This window comes from Lepus europaeus, chromosome 1, assembly GCF_033115175.1.
Source record: "Lepus europaeus isolate LE1 chromosome 1, mLepTim1.pri, whole genome shotgun sequence".
Taxonomy (NCBI): Eukaryota; Metazoa; Chordata; class Mammalia; order Lagomorpha; family Leporidae; genus Lepus; species Lepus europaeus.
In genome coordinates, this window is record NC_084827.1 from 104,358,837 (window position 1) to 104,381,573 (window position 22,737).

Consider the following 22,737-nt stretch of genomic DNA (forward strand, 5'->3'; position numbering starts at 1 on the left):
CCAGTTGTAAAATGACAGAAGTAATGGAGAACCATAACTCATATACAATGTTTCCCTTACATTATATCAGGGAAATCCAAAGAACACAATGTTAAGGAAAACACAGATAACTAGCACTGCAGAGTTGCAAATTCGGTACAAAATAACTATTAATTCAACACAGAAACATAGAAAAAAAAATATGAGGGGGGAATCCAAAAGGGGATATGAATCCTCTGGGAGGGCAGCACAAATGCAGGTGGCGGTAGAGGGGTACACTAACGCTCCAGGCACAAGGAAGAGAAAATAAAGGCACAATATAAAAAGCCTCAAAACTATTCAGAGAAAACAGCTTTCCAGACTGACAAGGCTGTTCTAAGAAGGGTGCTGAATACCTGGCCGGAGACTGAGGACAGAACTCAATGGAATCTACAGGAAAGCACCATTAAAGTGTCAAGGGTTGCAGTTAGTCTCCTTGCTCTGTGGGGAATAGACAGCAACGTGGGAAGACAAGCTAAAAGGGACGGATTGGGACAGGAGATAGGCCTCATGACAGCAGCAATAAGCTTACAGAGATGGAAAGGGTGTCTGAAGCAGCTATGAGATGTGGTGGCAGAAGAGTGGGGAGAATTGAGTCCAAAGTATCAGATGGGATCACTAGCAGAAATGGGGACAACCGGATTATGGGACTGCTTTGTAGGGGAAGATGAACTGTCCATCTTCCTTTGCAGATGGTTACTTTTCTATCTTGACTCTAAAATAGAGATGGAAACACATATGTAGGAATGAGCAGAAGCACATTAACACACACACATACGTTTTGCTGATTAAGCTGGAAATAACAGGTAAAACTAAATCATCTACAGTTACGTTGCAAGACTAGAAACCCTCAAGCTGTATTGTTTTTGATCAGATGGCTTCAGAATCCAAAATGACTGGTGGCATCTTACAAGAATGTGCAGGGTATTAATGTGTATTGCAAGACGTGACACAGATGAGGAGAAACTATGTTCTTAAATTATTCTTGTTGCATTTATTTCTTTTTAATCCACCAGTTTGGGAAAGGTTGTCAGCATCCTTTGGAGAATATTACATGAAAGACAGTTTATCTTATCACTGTCAATTTTAAGGTTTTTCTTGTTTTTTCAACTAACATGACAAGTAGAATTGGAGACATTAGGAAAGACCACAGATCAGCTCATTTTGAAGACAGTTACTTTTCTGTCTTCATTATAGCACAGAGAGGTGTCCCCAGTACTTACCTTAGTACTTCCAGCATCATCATGGTGGCTCCAAAGAGAATGTTCTGGTCACATTAGCACATGGGGGCTGTCAATGATGGCTGCACCCAGACCATATTCTAAATACCACAGTTCTTCTGCAGAGCAACCTGCCTGCTGCTCTTAAATCCAGGCAATCAGCCTAGTGGAAGCTCTTCAGTAATTTGGATTCAGGACTGTTCAGGGCAGTGCCCAGCTAACTGTACCTACCCCTAACCTGCTTTACTCAAATCTTGTAAAAAAAAAAACAAAAAAAAAAACCTAAGTATCTGGCTAGGAGTGGGAATATTATCAGCTTGTATATACAAAACTTAATTATGATAATATTATAAGAAATTTTAATACATAGTGAAAGGTTTAGAGAGTTTTCTGGGCTCTAGAGGAATATGTTGAATTTGACATGTTTTCTAAACTGCAATTTTTATAATTAAAGTAATTATCTGGTGTTGCTTTGTATTTCCAAATGAATGCATATTGTGACCTATATAGCATACGATAAAGACTGTAATTATGCAGAATATAGTAAGGGAAGCTATTGGAGAATCTCTAAACCACCTGCGTTATTTTTTTAACAAGAATTTTGTTGGAAATCAAAAATATATATTTTCTAGAATAGATACATTTAAAAAAGGCCTCTAAACTGCTTATAAATAGATGATAAAAATGGGTATAGTTTCTCCTCTCTTACCCTGTAATGATCAAGGTTGTCTTCTGGAGTTGGGAGGCCCATGTAACGTTCTGTGTATATTGAGTCTGTGATGGGAAAAAGAGCAAAAGCTTAATGCATATAGTGACAAATGATTTTCCTTCTATTGATTACTTTAGGTGTTTTCCTATGTCTTAACTCAGGTGTGGGTGTCCACTGTTACTCTCAGAAGTAGCTCCTCCAGACTGGGCTTATTAATGTAGCTACAGACCCTGGTTCCCAGACCCCTGCTCAGACTACTATCTTTCCATACGCAGCCCTGATCCATTCCCACTCATCAATTATGATGGAGCTGCAGGGAGATCAAATTGAGTGATCTAAGACCCAACCAACAATTCACCTGCAGAAAAGTCACCTGGGAAGTGATAAGTGGCCAGGAATCATCACATTATTTTATGACCCTCTCCAATAATCTTAATCAGGAGGTCAGTTCATGCCTCCACTGCCTTGAATTTTTGGTCCTGACACAAGTATATTCTCTAATTTATCATAATCTAGTTTTGGAGACTCCTAAAAATGCTCAGTTATTAGTCCCTTACTTGAAACATATTTTATTTTTATTTTTGGCAAGCTGGGGACAAGAAAGAACTCACTTATCATTCCCATACTGGCTCAGCTATTTCATCATGATGCAAGTTAAACATTTGTTTTCGCTCACTTTGTACAGAAACCTCAATTGTTGTGTTATAGTAATTAAATGTTTAATAATTTTGTGTTATCAGTTTGGGACATGCACAATCAGTCTTGCCCCAAATGATGGAGTTAGTAATGTGCCAGGGGATTCCAATACAATCCCATCAAGGTGGCATGTACCAATGCCATCTCGCTAGTCCAAGTGATCAATTTCAGTTCACATTCGATGGCTTCGACAGGTCTAAAAATCAAAGGGATCACACAAACAAGACAAGTGTCTGCTAACACTAACTGATAGAATCAAAAAGGGAGAGAAAGATCCAGCATGGGAAGTGGGATACACAGCAGACTCATAGAATGGCAGATGTCCTAAACAACACTCTGGCCTCAGAATCAGCCCTTAAGGCTTTCGGATCTGGCTGAAGAGCCCATGAGAGCATTGTAGGCATGGAAAGCCAAGATACCATGGAAAAGAAAAAAAGAAGAAGACCTAAATGAAAGATCTCTGTGAGTGAGATCCCAGTGGAAAGAACGGGGCCATCAAAGAAGGAGGTACCTTTCTCTGAAGGGAGGAGAGAACTTCCACTTTGACTGTGACCCTATCGGAATAAGATCAAAGTCAGTGAACCCTAAAGGCTTCCATAGCCCTGGCAACTCATGACTAGAGCCTAGGGAGATTACTGACGCCATGAACAGTAGTGTCAAATTGTTAAGTCAGCAACAGGAGTCACTGTGTACTTACATCCCATGTGGGATCTGTCCTTAATGTGTTGTCTAATGTGCAGTGATGCTATAACTAGTACTGAAACAGTATTTTTACACTTTGTGTTTCTGCGTGGGTACAAACTGATGAGATCTTTACTAATTATATACTGAATCGATCTCCTGTATATAAAGATAATTGGAAATGAAAAAAAAAAAAAAAAACCTGGTGTTAAATTGGAAATGGCATAGAAAATTAATTAATTTTTAAAAAAAATAATATGTAGGATCTCTGCCTTTAATGTGCTGTACACTCTTATTTAATGCTATAACTAGTACTCCAACAGTATTTTTTTTCACTTTGTGTTGCTATATGGGGGCAAACTGTTGAAATCGTTACCTAATATATACAAAACTGATCTTTTGTATATAAAGAGAATTGAAAATGAATCATGATGTGATTGGAAGGGGAGAGGGAGCGGGAAAGGGGAGGGTTGTGGGTGGGAGGGAAGTTTTGGGAGGGGGAAGCCATTGTAACCCATGGGCTGTACTTTGGAAATTTATATTCATTAAATAAAAGTTAAAAAAAATAATAATAATTTTGTGTTATAATAATGAAACAAATTATATTAATATCTGGTCTGCTGAAGTGACATAAATACTTTTATCTACAAATATGGTGGAAAATAGGTTGCATAACTGGTATAGATATTATGGATTATTAAATATATGTTACCCAATAAAAATAAATCACACATCATGTATATTTGCCTTTAAATAATAGTGAGGAAATGCATGTCCAAATTCCAATGTAACTTCAGCAATTTGAAATAACTATTTTGAAAGCTGTCTCCTAATGGTGAGCAGGTTACAAAAAATGATATATATATAATGATATATTATCATTGTACTATATATGTTTTTTACTGTAATTGTACAAGTATTTCTTTCTTAAATTTTCTTTTCTTTCTTCTTTCTTTCTTTCTTCCTTTCTTTCATTCTTTCTTTCTCTTTCTTTTTTTTTTACTTATTTGGAGAGACAGATAGATAGACAGGCAAAGAGAAGTTCCCATTTGCTGATTGGAATACCTGCTATGGCCAGGACTGGGACAGGCTGAAGCTGGGAGTTGGGAACTCAATCCAGATCTCCCATGTGCATGGCAGGAATCCAATTACTTGACTCATTGCTTCTAACTCCCAGGGAGGAGACATCAACAGGAGGCTGGAATGGGGATCCAGAGCCGGGTATCAAACCCAGGTACTCCAATGGGTAATGCGGGTTTCTTAAAATATCTTAACTACCATGCAAAATGCCCGCCATGGAAAAATGGTTTTCAAGGGTAAAATAAAATTTCCCAATCAGCTGCAAGACCTCAATTCTGCTTATCTTAGAACACAATACCCCTCTCTTACTGAACAAGCCAATGTTATATATGAAAGATCTGAAATTTTTAAAAATAACATTTTAAAAAATTATGCTTAACTGCATAAGGCAGTTTTAAACTTTTAGAAATATGCCTTGAAATATCATTTACATATTCCTTATATACAGTAAAACTCTTTAGATTTACACACACACACACACATATATATATAAAGTCTAGAAAGTTCCTATGGTTTAGGTTGGTCCATATATATTAATGAAATCCTCTTATCATTACATGTTTTTAAACTTGCAAAGATTGTTTGTATTATTTTATTGACCACCAGAGGTCTCCAATAACAAGCCATCCAATAGAACAATTACTAGTAAGCAAAGTATTATGTGAAAACAAATCCATTGTCTGCAGATCAAATGGAAACTTTGTCCACCAATTGGTTTTGACAGAAAGAAATGTATTTTTTACATTGCCTTTTTGTGAATAGAGAGACTTTAAAAGAGAGTTTTTCATAGGATTGGTAACTTCCACGTATCAGGATATAAAATATTTAATGAACATGTTCATAATCAATGATTCTGTCCTTACACCACATAAAATACTTAAAATGGGGTAAGAAGTGCAGGAAAATAATCCCTCTCCTTAGCACCTCAGACTTTTCCTTCCTACCTAGCTTTCAACTACCTAATTCTTCCCTCTTGGGAATTGCAGACCTTACACATATATGATGCCTTGTAGAATATTTTCTCAATGATGAAGAAAATGTTCTAGAGTAGCTTTCACCTACTAAGAGATAGTGGAAAAAAACCAAAACCCCCAAGAAATTCCCCTGTCTTGACTTTCCTCTTTCCATTTAAAGCCCTACTTATATTTGACCTTTACTCTAAAGGGAAAGACATATGTACTTCTGTTATTCTGCTTATATGTGAAGTTTAGAAAATAGAGTTAAATATAAGGAAGAGTTTATTTGCAAAAATGTAGCATTGGAGCTGTTTTGAAACTTGAAAACAAAATTTGTTGAGAAGAAACTAAAAGCATAGATAACATATAACACCACCCAGCCTTGCACAGTGGCATAATAAAGGAGATGACCTTATGGTAGGTATCTATAAAGAACCTCTTAAGATGAATCAGTTTATTATTCACTGGAAAAGCACTGAAATTCACAAAAGAATGGCTTTGTTACTCAGCTGTTAAGGTCACCACTCAGCATTTCTTTGTATCTGACAGCAATTACATACCATAGTACTCCCATCGGGACACGGGTGCCACAGCTATTCCACATTTGAACACACCACTTCCAGACCCCAGGACCATTGAGGTTACATAGCCTCCGTAGGACTAAGGAATGGAAACAGTTATTTTTATGGAGGTAAAAGAATAAGGACATATGGCAAGTGAACCACAGTTTCCACATTTCTCACATCTTTATATACTGTGCCTCTTTAGAGACAGAAATCATGATAGAGAAGGCTTAAATTGGCCTTAATTGGACAGTATCTAAAGACGACACTTTTAGAACCCTGTTCCCTTCTCTTGGTAACAGTAGAGAGAAAAGCATGGAAACTTTGCTGACCCTAGTGACAATGTAGTATCAGTTAAAGAAAGAAAAACAAACACAAAATCTTTACTGACTGATTCATGAGGAAATGTCTCCATCTCCCCTTCCCCTGCTCCCTCGCCTTTATACTCCTTCTCTCTTCTCTCCTTTCTTCACCTTCTCCTCTGATCATAACAGAGGTGTAAAACAGGCTCATAGAGACTCCAAGATTATATTGCCCAGAGATCCAAGACTTGATAGACAGAATTTTCACCTAATATTTACATACAGATCAGAAATTGACAGGTTCTAGACTATATTCACGGAAGAATGCTTACAGATTCACCAAACAACTACTCACCCAGCCCCAAATTGCAATTCGTTCGTTGTCCACAAATCCCATTTTTGAAAATTGTCTAAAACACACAGAAGAAACCCACAAATCACTAAAGCTCTGTGCACAGAAAACTAACATAACTGCATAAATGTGAGGACTTACCACCATTTATCCTCTATTTCATTCTATTGCAAATTAAGATCACTGCCAATAATCAAAGCATCCTGCATAAATGTCTATCATTTCACCTTAAGATCCAAGGTGTACTTCTTGTTGGAGTCCATAAAAACTAGTGTGTGTGTGTGTGTGTGTGTGTGATTCACAGAAAACAAATCCTGGCAGGTTTTTTTCGCAGCTTTATATAGAAATTTTCAGCCCAGATGATGCACTTTTCTTTACATATTTGAATTTAAATCTCTCCAGATGTTTTCCAGTTTGAGGAGCCTGTCCCTGCAATGAAGGTAGATAAGGGCTTGGAGAATATCTGGGTAGGACTTAGAGGTCCTTGATCCCCTACCTGGAACTTAAACACCATTGACTGAAAAACCCCTTTTAGGCTGAGTGTTGATTAGCTAGTTCAGCAGCATCTAATAGAAAGCAGTTTTTCCTTGATGGATTAAGCAGCTGTTGTTACTAAACTATGTTCAGGATTGCAATTCAGGTAAAGCATTGAGAAAAATACTTTTTGTATTTATTTCTTAATATTAGCTTTACACTAACAGTACTTTTTTTACTTAAAAAAATAGCAAACCAGGATCCTTTGTAGTATTGGAAGTGAAGAGAGCATCCTTTATTTTTTGAATTGATGACGTTTGTCCTAGGCTGCTGAGTTAAGCAATATTAGAAAGATAAATAAAAATAATGTTCAGTTCGTCACCTTCTCCTGTAAACATTTTAAAATGAAAGCACACACACACATATAGAAATGTGTACAACTCAGTAAAATTTTACAAAGTGAACATATCCTGGAAACTGTGGCCTGTGACATGTGTCCATGTCATTTTCCTCTTTGCAAAATGATAAGATGCAATCTTTCCCTTTTATTGGATTCCATAAAAATCACACCTGTATTTGTGCCCAGTTTTGAACATTATATAAATTGGATCAGGCAGGATGTACACTTTTCTGTCTGACTTCTTTTACTCAGCAGGGTCTTTGTGAGATTCAACCATGTTGTTGTGTATCGTTCTTTGTAATTGCAGGAATGGTGTTCAGTTGTATAAGTATGCTCTATCTCATTACCTTCATAACTGGAATCATACTATGGATACACGATTCCATAATTTTTGGGTTTTTGTAGATCAGTTTTGAGAGGCCCTGAAAACTATGAGCTTTGTCACAGAGCACCAGATTAGATAGATTAAAAATTTATTTTCAAATAGAAAAGCTTAACCTTTGAACAGGTTTATGCCCTTTCTAATCTAAATTTCCTTTTCAATTGTTCAGAAAAATAGCTAATCATTCCCTTCAGTATCAAAGAATTTCATCCACTCTGGAATAGCTAGTAAGTTCCCATCTTCTGTTTCTTCAGTTGTTTTTTTCTCTTAAAGGCATTTTCTACATCCATGTAATTATTCATAGAATTTTATGCATTTCATAAGTCTATTGTTTCACAACATTTTTTTTTTTTGGACAAGCAGAGTTAGACAGTGAGAGAGAGAGAGAAAAAGGTCTTCCTTTCATTGGTTCACCCCCCAAGTGGCCACTACGGCCGGCGCTGCGCCAATCCGAAGCCAAGAGCCAGGTGCTTCCTCCTGGTCTCCCATGCGGGTGCAGGGCCCAAACACTTGGGCCATCCTCCACTGCACTCCCAGGCCACAGCAGAGAACTGGACTGGAAGAGGAGCAACCGGGACAGAGTCCGGCGCCCCGACAGGGACTAGAACCCGGGGTGCCGGCACCGCAGATGGAGGATTAGCCTAGTGAGCCGTAGCACCGGCCACACAACATTGTTTTAAACCACTCCACTTATTGTGCTTCTCCAGATATACATGCAGTTGGAAACTCAAAGATTACATTTCCCATTTACCAGTTGCAAGTAAGTGAATGTAAAAGTTGGAATGCTGTATTCAAATCCCAATTCACCTCAGCAAATTATCTCACCTAAGAGTCTCAGTTTCTGTAAAATAATAAGGAGTAAGAATTTCCTCCCAGGGCTGCTGCGTAGTTTCAACAACAATGCCTGCAGGTGAAACACTAACTCCCACATCATGCCTATTACAAGATAGCTATCACTCATGATTAGAATCTCTCTTATGCCGGATCATTTCTATTTATAGTCCCATAAGTGGATTGTATAAGAATGAAATGTTGGGCCGGCGCCGGGGCAACCATTGGAGAGTGAACCAACGGCAAAGGAAGACCTTTCTCTCTCTCTCTCTCACTGTCCACTCTGCCTGTCAAAAAAAAAAAAAAAAAAAAAAAGAATGAAATGTGATTCATACTAAATGAGGCTGTTCTAATTGTGACCCATCATGGTTGTACTCTATGGTTGCCCTAAAATAGAAGTCAGCTTCATTCGGACTCTAGGAGCTACCTCTGGAGTTTCATAGTTGGCACGCCTTATGGTATAAAAGTACACTGGGCTCCTCTACTGATCCTTAACGGTAAAAGATGGGCTTGCTTGTTTAGTCAGATGTTTACTCGGGGAACATTTACTCTGCAGTTTTGTGTTTGATGAATTTTGAGTCTCTGTTCTTAGAAGGTGTTAGCACATATGTCAACTCCATTTCTAGAGTGACATACAGAGAAAAGTTTATGGAATGCTTTTTTTCAAACTTTATGTTAATCTATACTTACATACATTTTTATCTAAACATAATATCTTCATTTACAACCTACTACAAAGATGAAAGATTACAAGTTCATTGCAGGAAATTTTAAATTCTTTACACTTTTACAACCTTAAAATATAAACCGAGGGGTGAAAAATTAGACAACCTTCAAATTCATATCCTAGTCACTCACCTGGCTGCTTCAATTTGATCTTCAACTTCAAGCGTTCCCAGTCTTCTGTTGATTGCGTGCATGATCTTATCTCCTTGGTAACCGCTTCCTCTGCCATCAAAGCTGGCTACTATGATGTTTTCTGTGCTTGCAAGGTAAGTTGCCCAGTTGAGTCTGAAGATAGCATCTGCTCTTTGACTACAGGGACCTGCATATCTGTGAAAATCCAAATTGTTAGCCCTCAACATTTTCCTGAATCAAATGAGGAGTACTTGCATTTCTTTTTCCTGTTAACAAGAAATGTGCATCTTTTCCCTTCAGGAACCTGAAAGCATGTCAGCTACTAGGGTGTCCAGAACAGGTTCTCTAAAGGTGGCTGTGTGTTTTCCTTCACAGATGCCTATCAGTCGTATCTTTGAAGATTGCTATCAAACAGATTTCATAAGCCAACACTTTTTAAGTATTGTATAACTTCAAAAGTCAAAGAGAAATTTCTCCAATTCAAATACTGCAGTAATAGTAAGGAAAAAATGATGATAACTATCAATGCAGCTTTGAATATATCTTTCCGTCTCAGCTCCCAGAAACTCCTAGACTACACGTTTAATTCCTTAAGGACTCTGACTGCTGCATCATCTTTCACACTGCCTGGAGGACCCAGCTTAGAGTGGCTCACACTATGAGTGCAGGAGTCACTGTGAAAAGGACCAAAGTCTGCATGGACACTATTACTTAAAACTTTAATGGATAAAGAAGTATGTTGTATTGAAAAATAGATATATTGTTCAATATTCTATTTGTAAACAAGATTAACTCTCTTGTTCTTGCAGTCTTCACAGGCTATGCTCTACCCCAAATATAGCTGTTTGTGCAGTTGGCATCAAGCTCTCTCACTTCTGTTTGTCAAGAGAAACTCCCTATAGATCACTGCAACTCATTTAAATATGCAATCGTTGCACCTTTCTCAGGATTCCTGGACACAGATCTTTCCGATTTCTCCCACTGGTCTGCTCACTGCTCCCCACACAGGACAAATCCTGCTTGCCTTTGCTAATGTTTCCTATTTCTTCTTTCAGATCGCAGTGGAAAGAATTTTAGTTTTAAACAAAATATTACATTTTTTCATTGACAACTAAAAACTGCAACATTCAAGCTTTAAAAAGGAGAATGTCTTGGGAAAGCAAGCATTTTCAACAACATATGAAATGAAATGCCTTGGTCTATTCATGACATTAAATTTGGTAGTGATAAATTGCCTTAATATCTAGTATGAATCAAGTTACCTAACCCTCAAGATTAAACAAGATTATTATTTTTTAAGTCGGAAAACAAAGATCTATTCCTCTCAGGAAAGGAAAAGAAGGAAAGTGACTGAACAGAAATAGGCACTAAATTTACCTTTTTTTGTAATTTTTTAGTGAAAGGTTTAATCATTACTTACTGAGGAGTTAAAGGAGATTTTTTAAAAATCACTCTTTTGCCTAAAGAATCCTATTTCTGTATTGGAGTTAATGCCCAAACAATTCAGTGTCACTAATGAGTTGAACTTCATGAAATCAAAATTAGGTTGCATGAAAAATGAAATAGCACATCTAGAAGTTTAAAATTCTTGTCTTTCCCTCTGTGCTTTCACGTTTAGTTTTCATGGAACCGTGACTATAACAGAATAAAGCTGCTCCTGATACAAATATCTGTGCCTCCCACCTTTTTTGTGTCCCTGAGCTTCAGTCCCTCTTCCATATAATGGGCCAAAGGATTCACCTCACTGGTTTGTCCTATGAATAAAATAAGGCAAAGTGTGGAAAGCCAACAACACCTAGCACATTTGTTGGTTTGTTTTATCTTCAATAAGGGAAATAATGCAAGCCAGCACAGGAAAAGTGTGTCATTGTGGCATGATAGGTAAGAACAGGGCAAGTTTAGAAGGATTTAAGTCAAGTGTATTCCTAATAATTCATAAAGAACATTTTACAAAGCTGTCATATTTAGAATCCATACAAATTCACATTTGCTGTTCAAAGACTTGTGATTTTGAAACTTTCTGTGGTCCTCAAGAAGTTTGGATTGCAATGAATACTCTCCTACATCATTTCTCTTCATCAAAAAGGGGAACAAAAAATATTAGGCAGTGGTATTTCAGGAGCTAGAAGAGAAACTTGAGGTCTTAATGACATGAAGATAACTAAGGGGAGCTGCTTGGGCAAGTCTGAATGAAACAGTCCTCATCCTCATCTCTTGCTAAAATGTCTACAAGGTAAGGATGAAAGTGGGCATGCTAGCATCTTCTGGAATTCCCTTGAAGTTCTTGGAAAGAAACTAAAGAAAACTCACAAGCCATATGACAGAAGATGGGTACCATTTTATTATGAAGATGATAGAAAACACAGGTTGGGATCTGTGATTGCAAAACAGAAGGAGGAAACAATGGTCAGAAATCAAAAGGACAAAAAGGATGTAGTTGACCCTACTTTTAGTAGGCTGTACTGGACTAACATATATCTATGATGCTTAACTTCTAAATTGCTCTCTGCTCTTGAATACTTACACTTCTAATAGTAGAGGATATTTCTTGGATTTATCAAAATGGGGAGGCAAGATCATCTGATACCAAAATTCTAAACAAACAGAAAGATTCATTAGTGACTTTAAAAACAATATTAATACAAGATTACATTCTTAAAAAACAATCATTAGCACAAGATTTCATTCCTTATCTCTTGGTGATAAGTTACATCTGGAATTTAACAATTTGTTAAATTAGAACAGAAAAAAAAAATGAACTGCTTGGATTTACATGTTAAGGTACAAAAACATTCTCCTTCCGGTTAAAATACTAGTTAATGTTAAAACAATAAAGTTGTTTCTGATGTATTCATTAAACACATTGGTGCCTTAAAAAATAAAAGTGCATCTTAGAATTTCTAATGTTTTGTTTTTATGAGTCTGTTCTTTGGCATCTGATCTACTTATCTAGTTTGTTTATGGCTTATGTTCTAAATTTTCCTCCAAAATGTTTTCCCCGTCTTGAATTTTCTTGAAGCTGTTTAGAATTTTAGTTGGCCTCAACTCTATTTTAAAATTCTGATTTAATAACATTTTTGTAATTCTTTTTGCCATCCCAGACCGCAAAACTGAATTCCCATTTTCAGTTGTGTTTCATAGAATGAAATTGGGTTTAAATGGAGCAAAGTGTTGTGTACCTTCTGTATGGTCTTCCACAGATCTATTTAATTCTCTGTACTTGCTTTTACATTAGTTTAATAAAATTTTTCCCTAAATAATGAATAAATTTCCTTTATTCTCAAATTAAGGATGAGTTAGACTAACACAGCTTTAAAAATAAGACTTTTCCCATATTTCAATGATTATTTCTACTGAAATTTCTATCAAAAATATATTTCTATATATTTTTATATATATATATATATTTATATTTCTAGAGGTGTTTCTAACAATTATTTTCTTTTTTGTTTGTCTATTACAATTAGTTGATGCAAAAAGGAAGATAAAAAAGTATAATTTTATGTAGACAGATTTCTATTTGTATTTTGCTGATGATTTTGTCTTCTGATTACACATACTTGCAAGAACAAAATTTAATCTCTATTATAATTTCAATAGAACATGAAACTATCAGATGACTGTGATATTTTTAATGAATATGCCTAACTCACCTTTTGCTCTCTGCTTTGTTTGCATCAGTAATAGTTGGTTAGAAGGTGTTTTAGTTCCATGTTTTTAAAGATGTACAATCTTTGGGAGGCTCTTTCTACTCCCATAGTTCCACCCTCCCCATTCCTTATCTCCCTCTTCCCCCTCCAGGCCCTTCTTTTCTGCAGGTGGAATGGTCATAACCACTTCCCAGTGGGACTCTCCCATAACTGGGAGTCCCTTCATCTAATTGTATGGCTTCCCTGACCTTCAGTCTTCCCACTGTTTTCCAACTGAAATAGAAGGTTGCATCACAGGATCTGATGTCTTTTGCACAGGCTGTCCATATTAGCTCCAGAAAACTCTTAGGCTCTTGCCTCTCATGTGTGGCTCAAGAGCCAACAACATGCACTGGCATCACCTAGAAGCTTATTAAAGACACCGACTAAAATTCTGGACACTGGCTGAATTCAGGGTGCATGTTAGCAATCAGGTTCTGGGTAACTGACATGCACATTCAGTCTGGGTAGCACTGCCTGAAGTTGTTCTTCAGACATGCCCCACACTTTCCAGTACTAATTTAAAAATGGATGAGTTCAATATTTACTATTACTCTACATTTAAAACAAATCTCAAATTTCTGATGGATCCTCCACTTCTTAGTGGAGATTTTCTATACAAAGAAATTCATTATTCTTAGTGATCTCTGAATATAATCCATGATCAGGCTTTCAGGTCAGAGGTGAAGCCCACTATGGGAGAGAAGGAAGCTTAGGAAAAAGTAAACATTTTTCTCTTCCAAGACTGAAGTTTCAGCATTTTTTAGCCAATTCTAATTTTTTATACAATTGTCACAGATATTTTCACTCTCCCAGTTTAAGGTGAACTAGTTTAGGATATTGTTATGGTAAATGTATAATTAATTTTACTAGTAGAATAGAATTACTAACAGGGACTGAACTAGCAATACTGTATTTTCTCCAAATACTTTTCCTCTTGACAGAATAATTTTTTCATAGAATGACTTTGCATTTTAAGACAAAAGAATGTGAAACTAGAAGTTCTTACGACATAATAATTCATAGGAAAATAACCTAAATTAGATTTATGTGTAATATAAAATGCATATTTTCAGGCAAGATTACTGCATCATTATATTTTATTGATGTTTCCTTGAAAAGTACTGATCCAGCAGAAATTTAACTTACTTGTTTCATTCAAAATAATGAAATCCAATGTTTTTGAGGGCATCTGGACATCCTGCAGCATCTCATCCAAAGCTGAATTGTCTTCTAGGACTCTCAGTTCTTAACAAATACACAAACGGGAGTACTTTGTTACGATGTGAAGAATTTGGTTATGTAAACAATAAAAATTAAATAATGATTCACTGATCAGACTATATGTACCCAGATTATAGACCTTGTGTTCAAGTCATTTTTAAGACTCTAAAAGTCAAAGAAAATCACACAATGCTAAGGACATGTTGGTCCTATTCACATGCAGTTCGTTAAAAAGCAAACAGAGGATGAAATATGAGAAAATACCTTGATCATTCACACTGCTGTGCAGAGTATAGAGAGGCAGACCGGGGCCTGTTAACAGAATCAGAGAAAGCTACGTTTTCAATGAGTATAAAAAAGATAGCATATGCGACTTTTCAAAGATTATCTGTCACCACTTTGCTTTGATAGAGCACAAAATAAATATTATAGTCAATAAAGAGCTTAATAAAACTTAGTCACCTGTTTTTCCCTTTTCCCTTTAAAATTACTGCAATTTGAGCATAAGAATCATTGCTAGAAAGATACGGGGCTCAAGAGAATGAAGTGGGAGGTTAATCTCTGCCCTGTTGGGTGTCTTGGACATGTTATCATCTCTGTAACCAATTTCTTCACCAGTGAGCTGCAATGAGAGCTACTGCCCCTCCCATTCTCAATTCCAGATCCAGAGGTGCCCACACTGTCTCTCAGGCCCTGCCCTCCTCCCAGCCCCGGGGGCAGAACCATGGAGGCGGCCTCACCTGGGGAGGGGCAGGTCTCCCCTCTGTGGTCTCAGCCCCGCAGAGTCCGGGAGCCAGGCGCACATCTGCAGTGCCTGACTTGGATAAGCAATTCCTTTCTGGCATACGAAAGTGTTTTTCTCACAAGCCCATATCTTCACTATTTATCCCAACTGTGGTGGTGCAGAGTGCGAAGGTAATGTATAGAAAAGCTACTTTGTGAGCTATTTAATCTTGATGCATTTGGATGATAATATTAATTTTATATGTGATTGAAACAGCAGTGAAGGCACTATGCAGATCTAGGTTTGAATCCCGGTTAACTTGCTGTGTGACAGGACAACATATCTATGTTTGTTTCCTCACATGCAAAATAAGGATAACAATACCTATCTCGTGGAGTTTTCCTAGGGATGAAGTAAGATCACGACTATAAAGCTTTTAGTATAGTGCTTATCATAAAGCTCATGCCCAAGGAATGGTGAATAAAAACAGCCATAGTGAAGAACCACTAAGAAACACACACAAAAATATTAGCGAGGAAAGATCCGCAAAACTGGTTTGGAGACTGCTTTTCTGCCACTGATCATTATTTTCAGAATATTCATTCTTCCTCTCATGTGGAGAAGTAAGCTAGTTCAGTGTTTCAAAGGAATGACTTGGGAGATAGAGGCCTGTGTTTACAGCCTGTTATGCCTCTAACTGTATGACCTGTTTAAGTCTCTCTGCCCCTCCTTGCCCAGGTTTCATCATTTTTAATAAACAATAGCAATAGCAACAGAATATGGAGCAGTGAGCACCATCACATACAGTTTTTCATTTAAAGGGCAATTGCATAAAGTAATCATCTTAAAGAAAATCCACGGTACGTGTGTATATAAGGATGAAGAGCTTCTGCTACACACAAGTGCTGTTATACATGAGTGTGCATGTATGTGTGTGTGTGTGCTCAACCTAAAGCCAGCCAAGCAAGCCATGCAAGTCCCTTGGTTAGGAAGGAACTTAAATGTGAATGGAGAGAAGCGAACCGAGGTGATTTCAAAAAATCCTTAAGATCAAATGGAGAGAACAGAGCAGAGCAGACTGTTTCCCAAACTGCACGCAGGAGGGGAATCCTCGAACTTGAGAAGACTGGACAAGGGCAATGGCAAGAAGGTTGTGGGGACAGAGGAGGGCACCTGAGCCGGTAAGTGGAAAGATCAGCATGGCAGCTGAGGGAGGTAAGGAACACACAGGGAGACACGTGAGGACAGGGGAGACTGGCCCTCCAGGCAGCTCAGACTCACCAGAACACTGGAGCTGATAATACTTTGCCCCTTTACCAAATGACACAGAGTAGTACTGACACCTTTCTGGTTTCAGCTCACAACTCAGGCATGTCACTTTTGTGTAGTCGGTAAGTTGGATTCTGTAAAATCAACATAATTTAATACAGGGGTATTAAGTGCTGGCTGGAAGGAAAAATGAGAGGACAGAATTGAATAATTCCATATGTTATTTTCAAAGGTACCAGCATGCCAAAGCAATCCTCAAAACTTAAAAAAAAAAAAAAACCTGAAATAAATACATGAATTAATAATAACCCCAAACCTACCATTGTTTAGAAATATTGCAAAACACCTAATAAAGTCATTCTCTTTGTGACGTGCACACTGATTTACTAAGAAATAAAAGTGCACAGTGACAGTTTCACTTTGTTAGAAGCAAAAGAAAGAATGAAGAGAGTCTAGAAATTGTTTATCTGCTAAAAAAAAAATCAAAGCAGCAACCTGACAGAACTCTTACTTATAAAGGTTTCTTCCTCCTGGCATTCCTTTATATTCATTACTAATGTAGTAGCTGGAGAAAAAAAAAACAAAAAAAAATATGTATTAATTATGTTTGCTGAAAACATCAAAAACATTCTCCCGAACTCAAATGCCAAGTGCTGCTGCATGTGCAGGTGCAGGTGTGCTTGTACTTGCCCTTCGCCCACTGATGCTTCTCTGCCCTGCCACCCACCAAAAACCACTTTCCTCCATTTTCTCTTCATAGGAAAGTCTTTTCCTCAACAGACTGAAATACATGAAACTAGGCATTTCTTCCCTAATTAATGTAACAAGCAAAAACTCAAAGGAAGTCTTCTGTAGGAAAAATAAGAGTAGACAACTGGCCTAAAACTGAGACCCCATTTATCTGTCATGTCTCCTATATTTTCTGTTTTAAAACACAAGCTACATGCTGATAAGGGCCCCATCTTCCTGAGGGTAGCAGAGCCACTTCAAAATAGGTTCTTTCTGCAGTGGAAGAATTCCTCCATGGAGAGACCAAGAAAAGACCACAGAAATGCCTAAGATCCTAATAAAAATAACAATGCTTTTTTCCACCAACTCATTTATGGTACTGGACAGCCTCTGTAAAGCTTTCCAATTTCCAGGTGGGATGAGACATACACATGGACAGCTAAAATTGCCTTTCCAAGCCTTCCAAAAATTCAGCACCAGCTGAAATTTAACAAAACGCCCCCCAGAATGCTAGTTCAGAATTCCACAATGTTCATGTAAAAGAGGCTACAGCTCTTGTAATATAAAGCAGGTAAAAGCTAGAGGTAGAGCTGCTTCGTGGCATGGTATCAAATCTGCTAAGCATATGTGAAAATCATTAAGGCTTCCGTATGTTGAAAAGGAAAAAAGTATTGAACACATTCCAAATAGACTACTCTTTATTTGCAAGAAATTTTCCCCTACTTCTGGGCAAAGAGGGCGTGATTACGATGAGTACATTTATATCCTACCAATTATTAAAATACTCACAGATAATCGCTGGTGAGAGCTTCTATTCCAATAACTTCCCAAGCTCCTCTTGTAATAAATGTACAACTCTGATAGGATTTGAAAAATAAATTTTTAGACTTTCTCCAATCCAAGTTATGTGGAGGAATAAATTATTTATATCAGAAATTTAAGCGGCCTTGGGGCTTGTTGAGTCTCCCCACTTCACTCCACTGCACCTCAAATACCATTAAGGAACTTGAATTAGCCAGATTATTTGTATACAGTGATCAACTTTGCCAAATGATTTCCATCCCATGTTAATTTCCTAAAAAAAGGAGGTCAACCTGAAATAAATTATGTAAGAACACTCACTTGATCGTCTATTAGGGAATAACAAATATGCTTGTAGCCCTCTTCATTGCTCATGATCTTGTAGAAGCTGTTACCATCTGAGGTAAAATGAGGTTCTGCAGGTCTAAACTAGAAAACAATAGAGAATAACAGCAACAAAGCCTATTATGTCATAGTAATGTCATCTCAGTGCCAACTTTAGTTTTTGAGAGTCCTCCCAATGTCAGTGTTCAACCCCCTGGCTTCATTTACTTGTCAAGTGAAACTAGAGTCTCAGGAAGAAAATTCCTCCCTAAACTTTAGAGGACCAAGGGGCCAGTGTCGTGGCATAGTGAGTAATGCTGCCACCTGTTATCCTAGCATCCCAAATGGGTACCTGTTTAAGTCTGCTGCTCCTTTATTGATGCACCTTGGAAAGCAGTGAAAAATGGCCCAAGTGCACATGAAGTCTGGGATGAAGCCTGTGGCTCCTGGCTTCTGCCTGACCCAATTCTGACCACCGTGGTCATTTGGGGAGACAGAAGAATTCTCTGCCTCTCCCTCTCTCTCTGTAACTCTGCCTTTCAGATAAATAAATAATTAATTCATAAAATGAAGACCAGTAGACCATACTCATGGGTGATGTTTTTGTGAGGAAGGAGTGAAAGGACCACACCAAAGAGGCTTGCATATGAAACCTGATCAATAGAAGTGGCTACTGTTATTTGGGACATAAGGTGTCTATGGAGAATACTTATGACTTCTGGCTATAGTATGTGAAAATACCATTTGTCTTTCTTTGAAGAAATACATTTTCCTCCATGTCACAAATGTGATTTCTTGAAACAGACACATTATTTTTGACTGTTTCAGGTTGGAGGTAGTTTGTAATTTGGGGAAATTTTTCTTTCCTGTTTTTACACATATTTCTTTTTGAAAGTCAGACAGTCTTTAACCATTTCTAGACTAGACACCATAAGGAATGTCTGTCCTATATTTTGTATGAAAACATTTATGTAGTTATTTTTATTATAAGCCTTCTCATTTTGTTAAATATGATCAATAATTTACAAAAAATAGTTTAAGAAATGCAGAAAAAAATTGCCCATTTTTAAGCAGTTTAATAAAAAGATAGTACTGAGAACATATTGTATTTTAAGTAGGAGATTGTCTATCCCAGCCTGAAAGGAGTGTGTCGTGTTATGATTTCAATTTCCTAGCTACATTTGGGAGCAGGTATAAGATGGTCTTTTAAAATTGTTGGTTCACTTCACCCTCGATGTTTCCTCTCTTATCAGCTCCCATTTTGGGAAGGAAGAAAAATGCTTCCCTCTTCTATTTAGTGATTCAAAGCGAATTCATTTATGGAGCAAGCTGAGGCGTGCAGTACACTTGGTGTTCTCATTACAGAGCTCTGAAACACATTCCCCTCTCTAGACCTGTGTTCACAGCCTTATCTTTTTAATACATTTCCCTGTTTCCCCTGGATGGAGTTGTGCCTAGTAGAAATGTGTGAAAAGTGGCATCTGTCTGGTTAAATACAGAGAGGAAAAAACATATTTTTTTCAAAGAGTCGTGAGGAAGTGTAGCGTGTCTCTTGCCATGGAGGAAACCACTTTTCATGTTGGCAAACCTCTCCCCTCTGCCCAATCAATGCCTGAAGAAAAAGGACGTGTGAGTGCTACGAGAGCTCCAGACCTAGCAGGAGGGGGCTGTCTTCCTGAACTGGGAGCCTCACCTCCAGGACCCAAGAGATGTGAGCTCTTTACAGTTCTTGTGTCACTTGGCTTCCCTCGTAAATGGCGATTGATAGAGGTAGTCAGGAAAATTAGATGAGATTCATTCTTCATCTTTCATTCAATGTGTCTTGATGGCTGGAGTTTCATTCCTTGGTCTTGAAGCAACATGGTTGGTGATTTTGCACAAAGAAAATATAAGTCAGTGAGACTGAGAAGCAGGAGATGTCTCTGAGGGGCTCCATGCTTTCTTGGGGAGAGCTCTGCATCTGGGTGCCTTAGAAAGCGTGAACCCACAAGAGCATAAATTCCTCTATAGAAATGTGTATAGCCGGCATCATGCAGTTGCTGCTGAGTTTTGCTGGTTGTTGTTACATCTCCTTCTGTATTTGTGAAGACTGTGGATGGAAACCGTGTTTTCTGCCTTTAAAGCATACAACTTCAAACATGAGGTCAAAGAGCACATTCGGCATCTTGGCTGCCTTTCAGCAACGGTTGCTTTTTAACTTACTAGGAGCTACAATTTGGTTAGAGCATGTGTTTTGTTTTGTCTGCTCTGCTCTTGTGTTTCACTTGTCCCCTTACTCTTTCCAACTGAGTATGCTTATGTGGTCTACGTAACTAGATATCTAAAGGGAACATTCTAAATATTTTGAGAAATAGGTCAACTAATACTGCTATTAATAACAAATAACATAGGACCCCAGTGTGGAACATTCAGCTATGAAATAGCGCCAAGTAGCTGACCCATAGTATGCAAAATCCCATAACTCATAACACTTACTCTTCCAACCCAGCCAGTAGTACTCATTTCGATGTGTTGCCGTGCCTAGGAAGTGAAAAACACAAGGACTGTTTCAAAGGGAAAATGATGAAAGCTGTACTTTACTGGTATTACAAATAAAACTGTACAAAATAGCTTAAAAACTCTCTTCATTCATATGCTTTTATTTATGCTAGTATTTTTCATGTAATTATATAGGATCATTTACCTCTCTTGCCTAGAGTTCTGCCCTGGAAACTCCAGTGGTGTTAAATTCAACATGCACAGAACTGAAAATAATTTCATCTTCTCTCCTCAATTCCTACCACTGGCTCCTAACCTTGCATTCCTCTCCTTGATAATGGCACCTATTCCTCTAAACCAGAGACCTGGGAATCATTCTATATTCCTCATCTTCTCACACTCACCTCCCTCTAGCCCCTGTTGCCCACTTCTTTGCTTCTCCACTGATGATGGTATGTTTGTCCATGTTCTCAGCACTTTATCTTGGTCATTACTGGATCTCCTGTCACTCTTGTTCCCATTGATTCATCACCCTGCTCAGCTCCTTGCTGACCTCATTTGCTGACAGACAGTTCTATTTTGTTATGATAGTCTTTTATTGTAAAATTTCAAGCATCTTCCCATTTCTTACAAGGTTAAGTCCAAACTCCTCATAATGGCACCAGGGCCTCAGCCTGTGTCTCCACCCTTAGTTCTCAGTATGGTGCCTCTCCTCCAGCCCTGAGGTATACAGACTTCCAGTTACTGCATGCTCCATGGTATTTGCACTGATGTCTTTGTATCACCCTAGGCTTATGTAGGTTTTTTGTCCTTATCTGCCCACTTACGCAATTCATGCCAGACTTCTCTGTTTCTCTCCTGTCATTTTCTTGCTCCATTTCATCTGCCTCCAGTAGGACTGACTGCCTTCTTCAGTCCTACAATATCTGTGTACTTTGCTTAAACCTTTTTATGGCACAATACTCCAATATTATGATGATTCAATTGACAGGAAGCAAAGAGCTCGGTTTTTGTAGATTTTGAATTCTAGCTGTGTCCCATGGGACACAGACTCCTTAAACTTGCAGAGGCTCCATCTCCACATGGTATGCAGTAGGTGTTCAATAAATAGTACCCATGATTATTTATTTGTATAATGGTACTCTATTATAACAGAAACACTTGGGTAATATGCATGCTATCTCAATTTTTTTTTTAATTTCCATCTCTTAACACAGAGCTTGGAATGTAATAGACAGTCAATGTTTGTTGCATAAATAAATGAATATACAAATCAAGATATGGGGTGCTTAAGCTCTCTGAGGAAAGAAGCTACTCTGTGTCCAGTCTAAACAGAGCAGGAGTCATGTGTCAGCCCAGATTCCACTGTCAGAGAAGGACACGGATGCCTGCAAACCTCTTTCGGACTTTGCCCCTGCTGAGGCTGCTGACTCCCAGCAGGTCTTTAATTTTGATCTACCAGGCTGACTGGACTTTGCAGCCTTCTGGCCTGAAACCTCCTTCAAGGCTGGATTAACACTGACTCTGCCTCAGTGTTGCCCACCCCCCTCCCCTCAGTCTTGGGGTTATCTTTTTAAGTTCTAAAGCTGTTTCCTGCTTAACAATAGTCACAGTGTTGCCATGGACTTGTGGCCTCCTGATGTTTGTTTCATTTCACATACAGTTAGCCAGTCATTTCTCCTTCCCTGGATTTTCTCTATTAAAACATACTTAACTCGGCTTGCAGCCCCTGGCCCTTTTGGATGTTGTGAACAATGACATCAGATTTTATTTTCTCGGTTTCCAGCCACTCCCTCCCCTGTCCCCTTCCCAACTGATAGTAGCCATGATTAAAACAGTACAGTGAGTAGGGTGAACTAGAAGCACCACAGGCTATCTGGTTAGCTAACAGTTAAGTCAAGGCTTACCCACACTGCCTCAGGGTCACAAAGAGAAATTCAAACCTTATTTCCTGCTTCTTAACCTTTAACCTCCTTG

At 38.0% G+C, this 22,737-nt stretch overlaps 1 protein-coding gene across 3 annotated transcripts in view; it reads right to left on the reverse strand.

Moving 5' to 3' along the window:
- The window catches only part of DPP4 (dipeptidyl peptidase 4), an 87,293-nt gene that overhangs the window by 11,022 nt on the left and 53,534 nt on the right, over positions 1-22,737 (reverse strand). For all 3 annotated transcript variants that reach the window (XM_062187382.1, XM_062187376.1, XM_062187389.1), the window contains 12 exons: positions 20,758-20,802; positions 18,280-18,387; positions 17,947-18,014; positions 16,940-16,993; positions 16,441-16,562; positions 14,700-14,747; positions 14,361-14,459; positions 12,047-12,116; positions 9,523-9,717; positions 6,581-6,635; positions 5,921-6,020; positions 1,948-2,012 (listed from right to left, as the gene is read on the reverse strand). In XM_062187382.1, the coding sequence (XP_062043366.1) occupies positions 1,948-2,012; positions 5,921-6,020; positions 6,581-6,635; positions 9,523-9,717; positions 12,047-12,116; positions 14,361-14,459; positions 14,700-14,747; positions 16,441-16,562; positions 16,940-16,993; positions 17,947-18,014; positions 18,280-18,387; positions 20,758-20,802 (1,029 nt within the window). The remainder of the gene's footprint in view (positions 1-1,947; positions 2,013-5,920; positions 6,021-6,580; positions 6,636-9,522; positions 9,718-12,046; positions 12,117-14,360; positions 14,460-14,699; positions 14,748-16,440; positions 16,563-16,939; positions 16,994-17,946; positions 18,015-18,279; positions 18,388-20,757; positions 20,803-22,737) is intronic.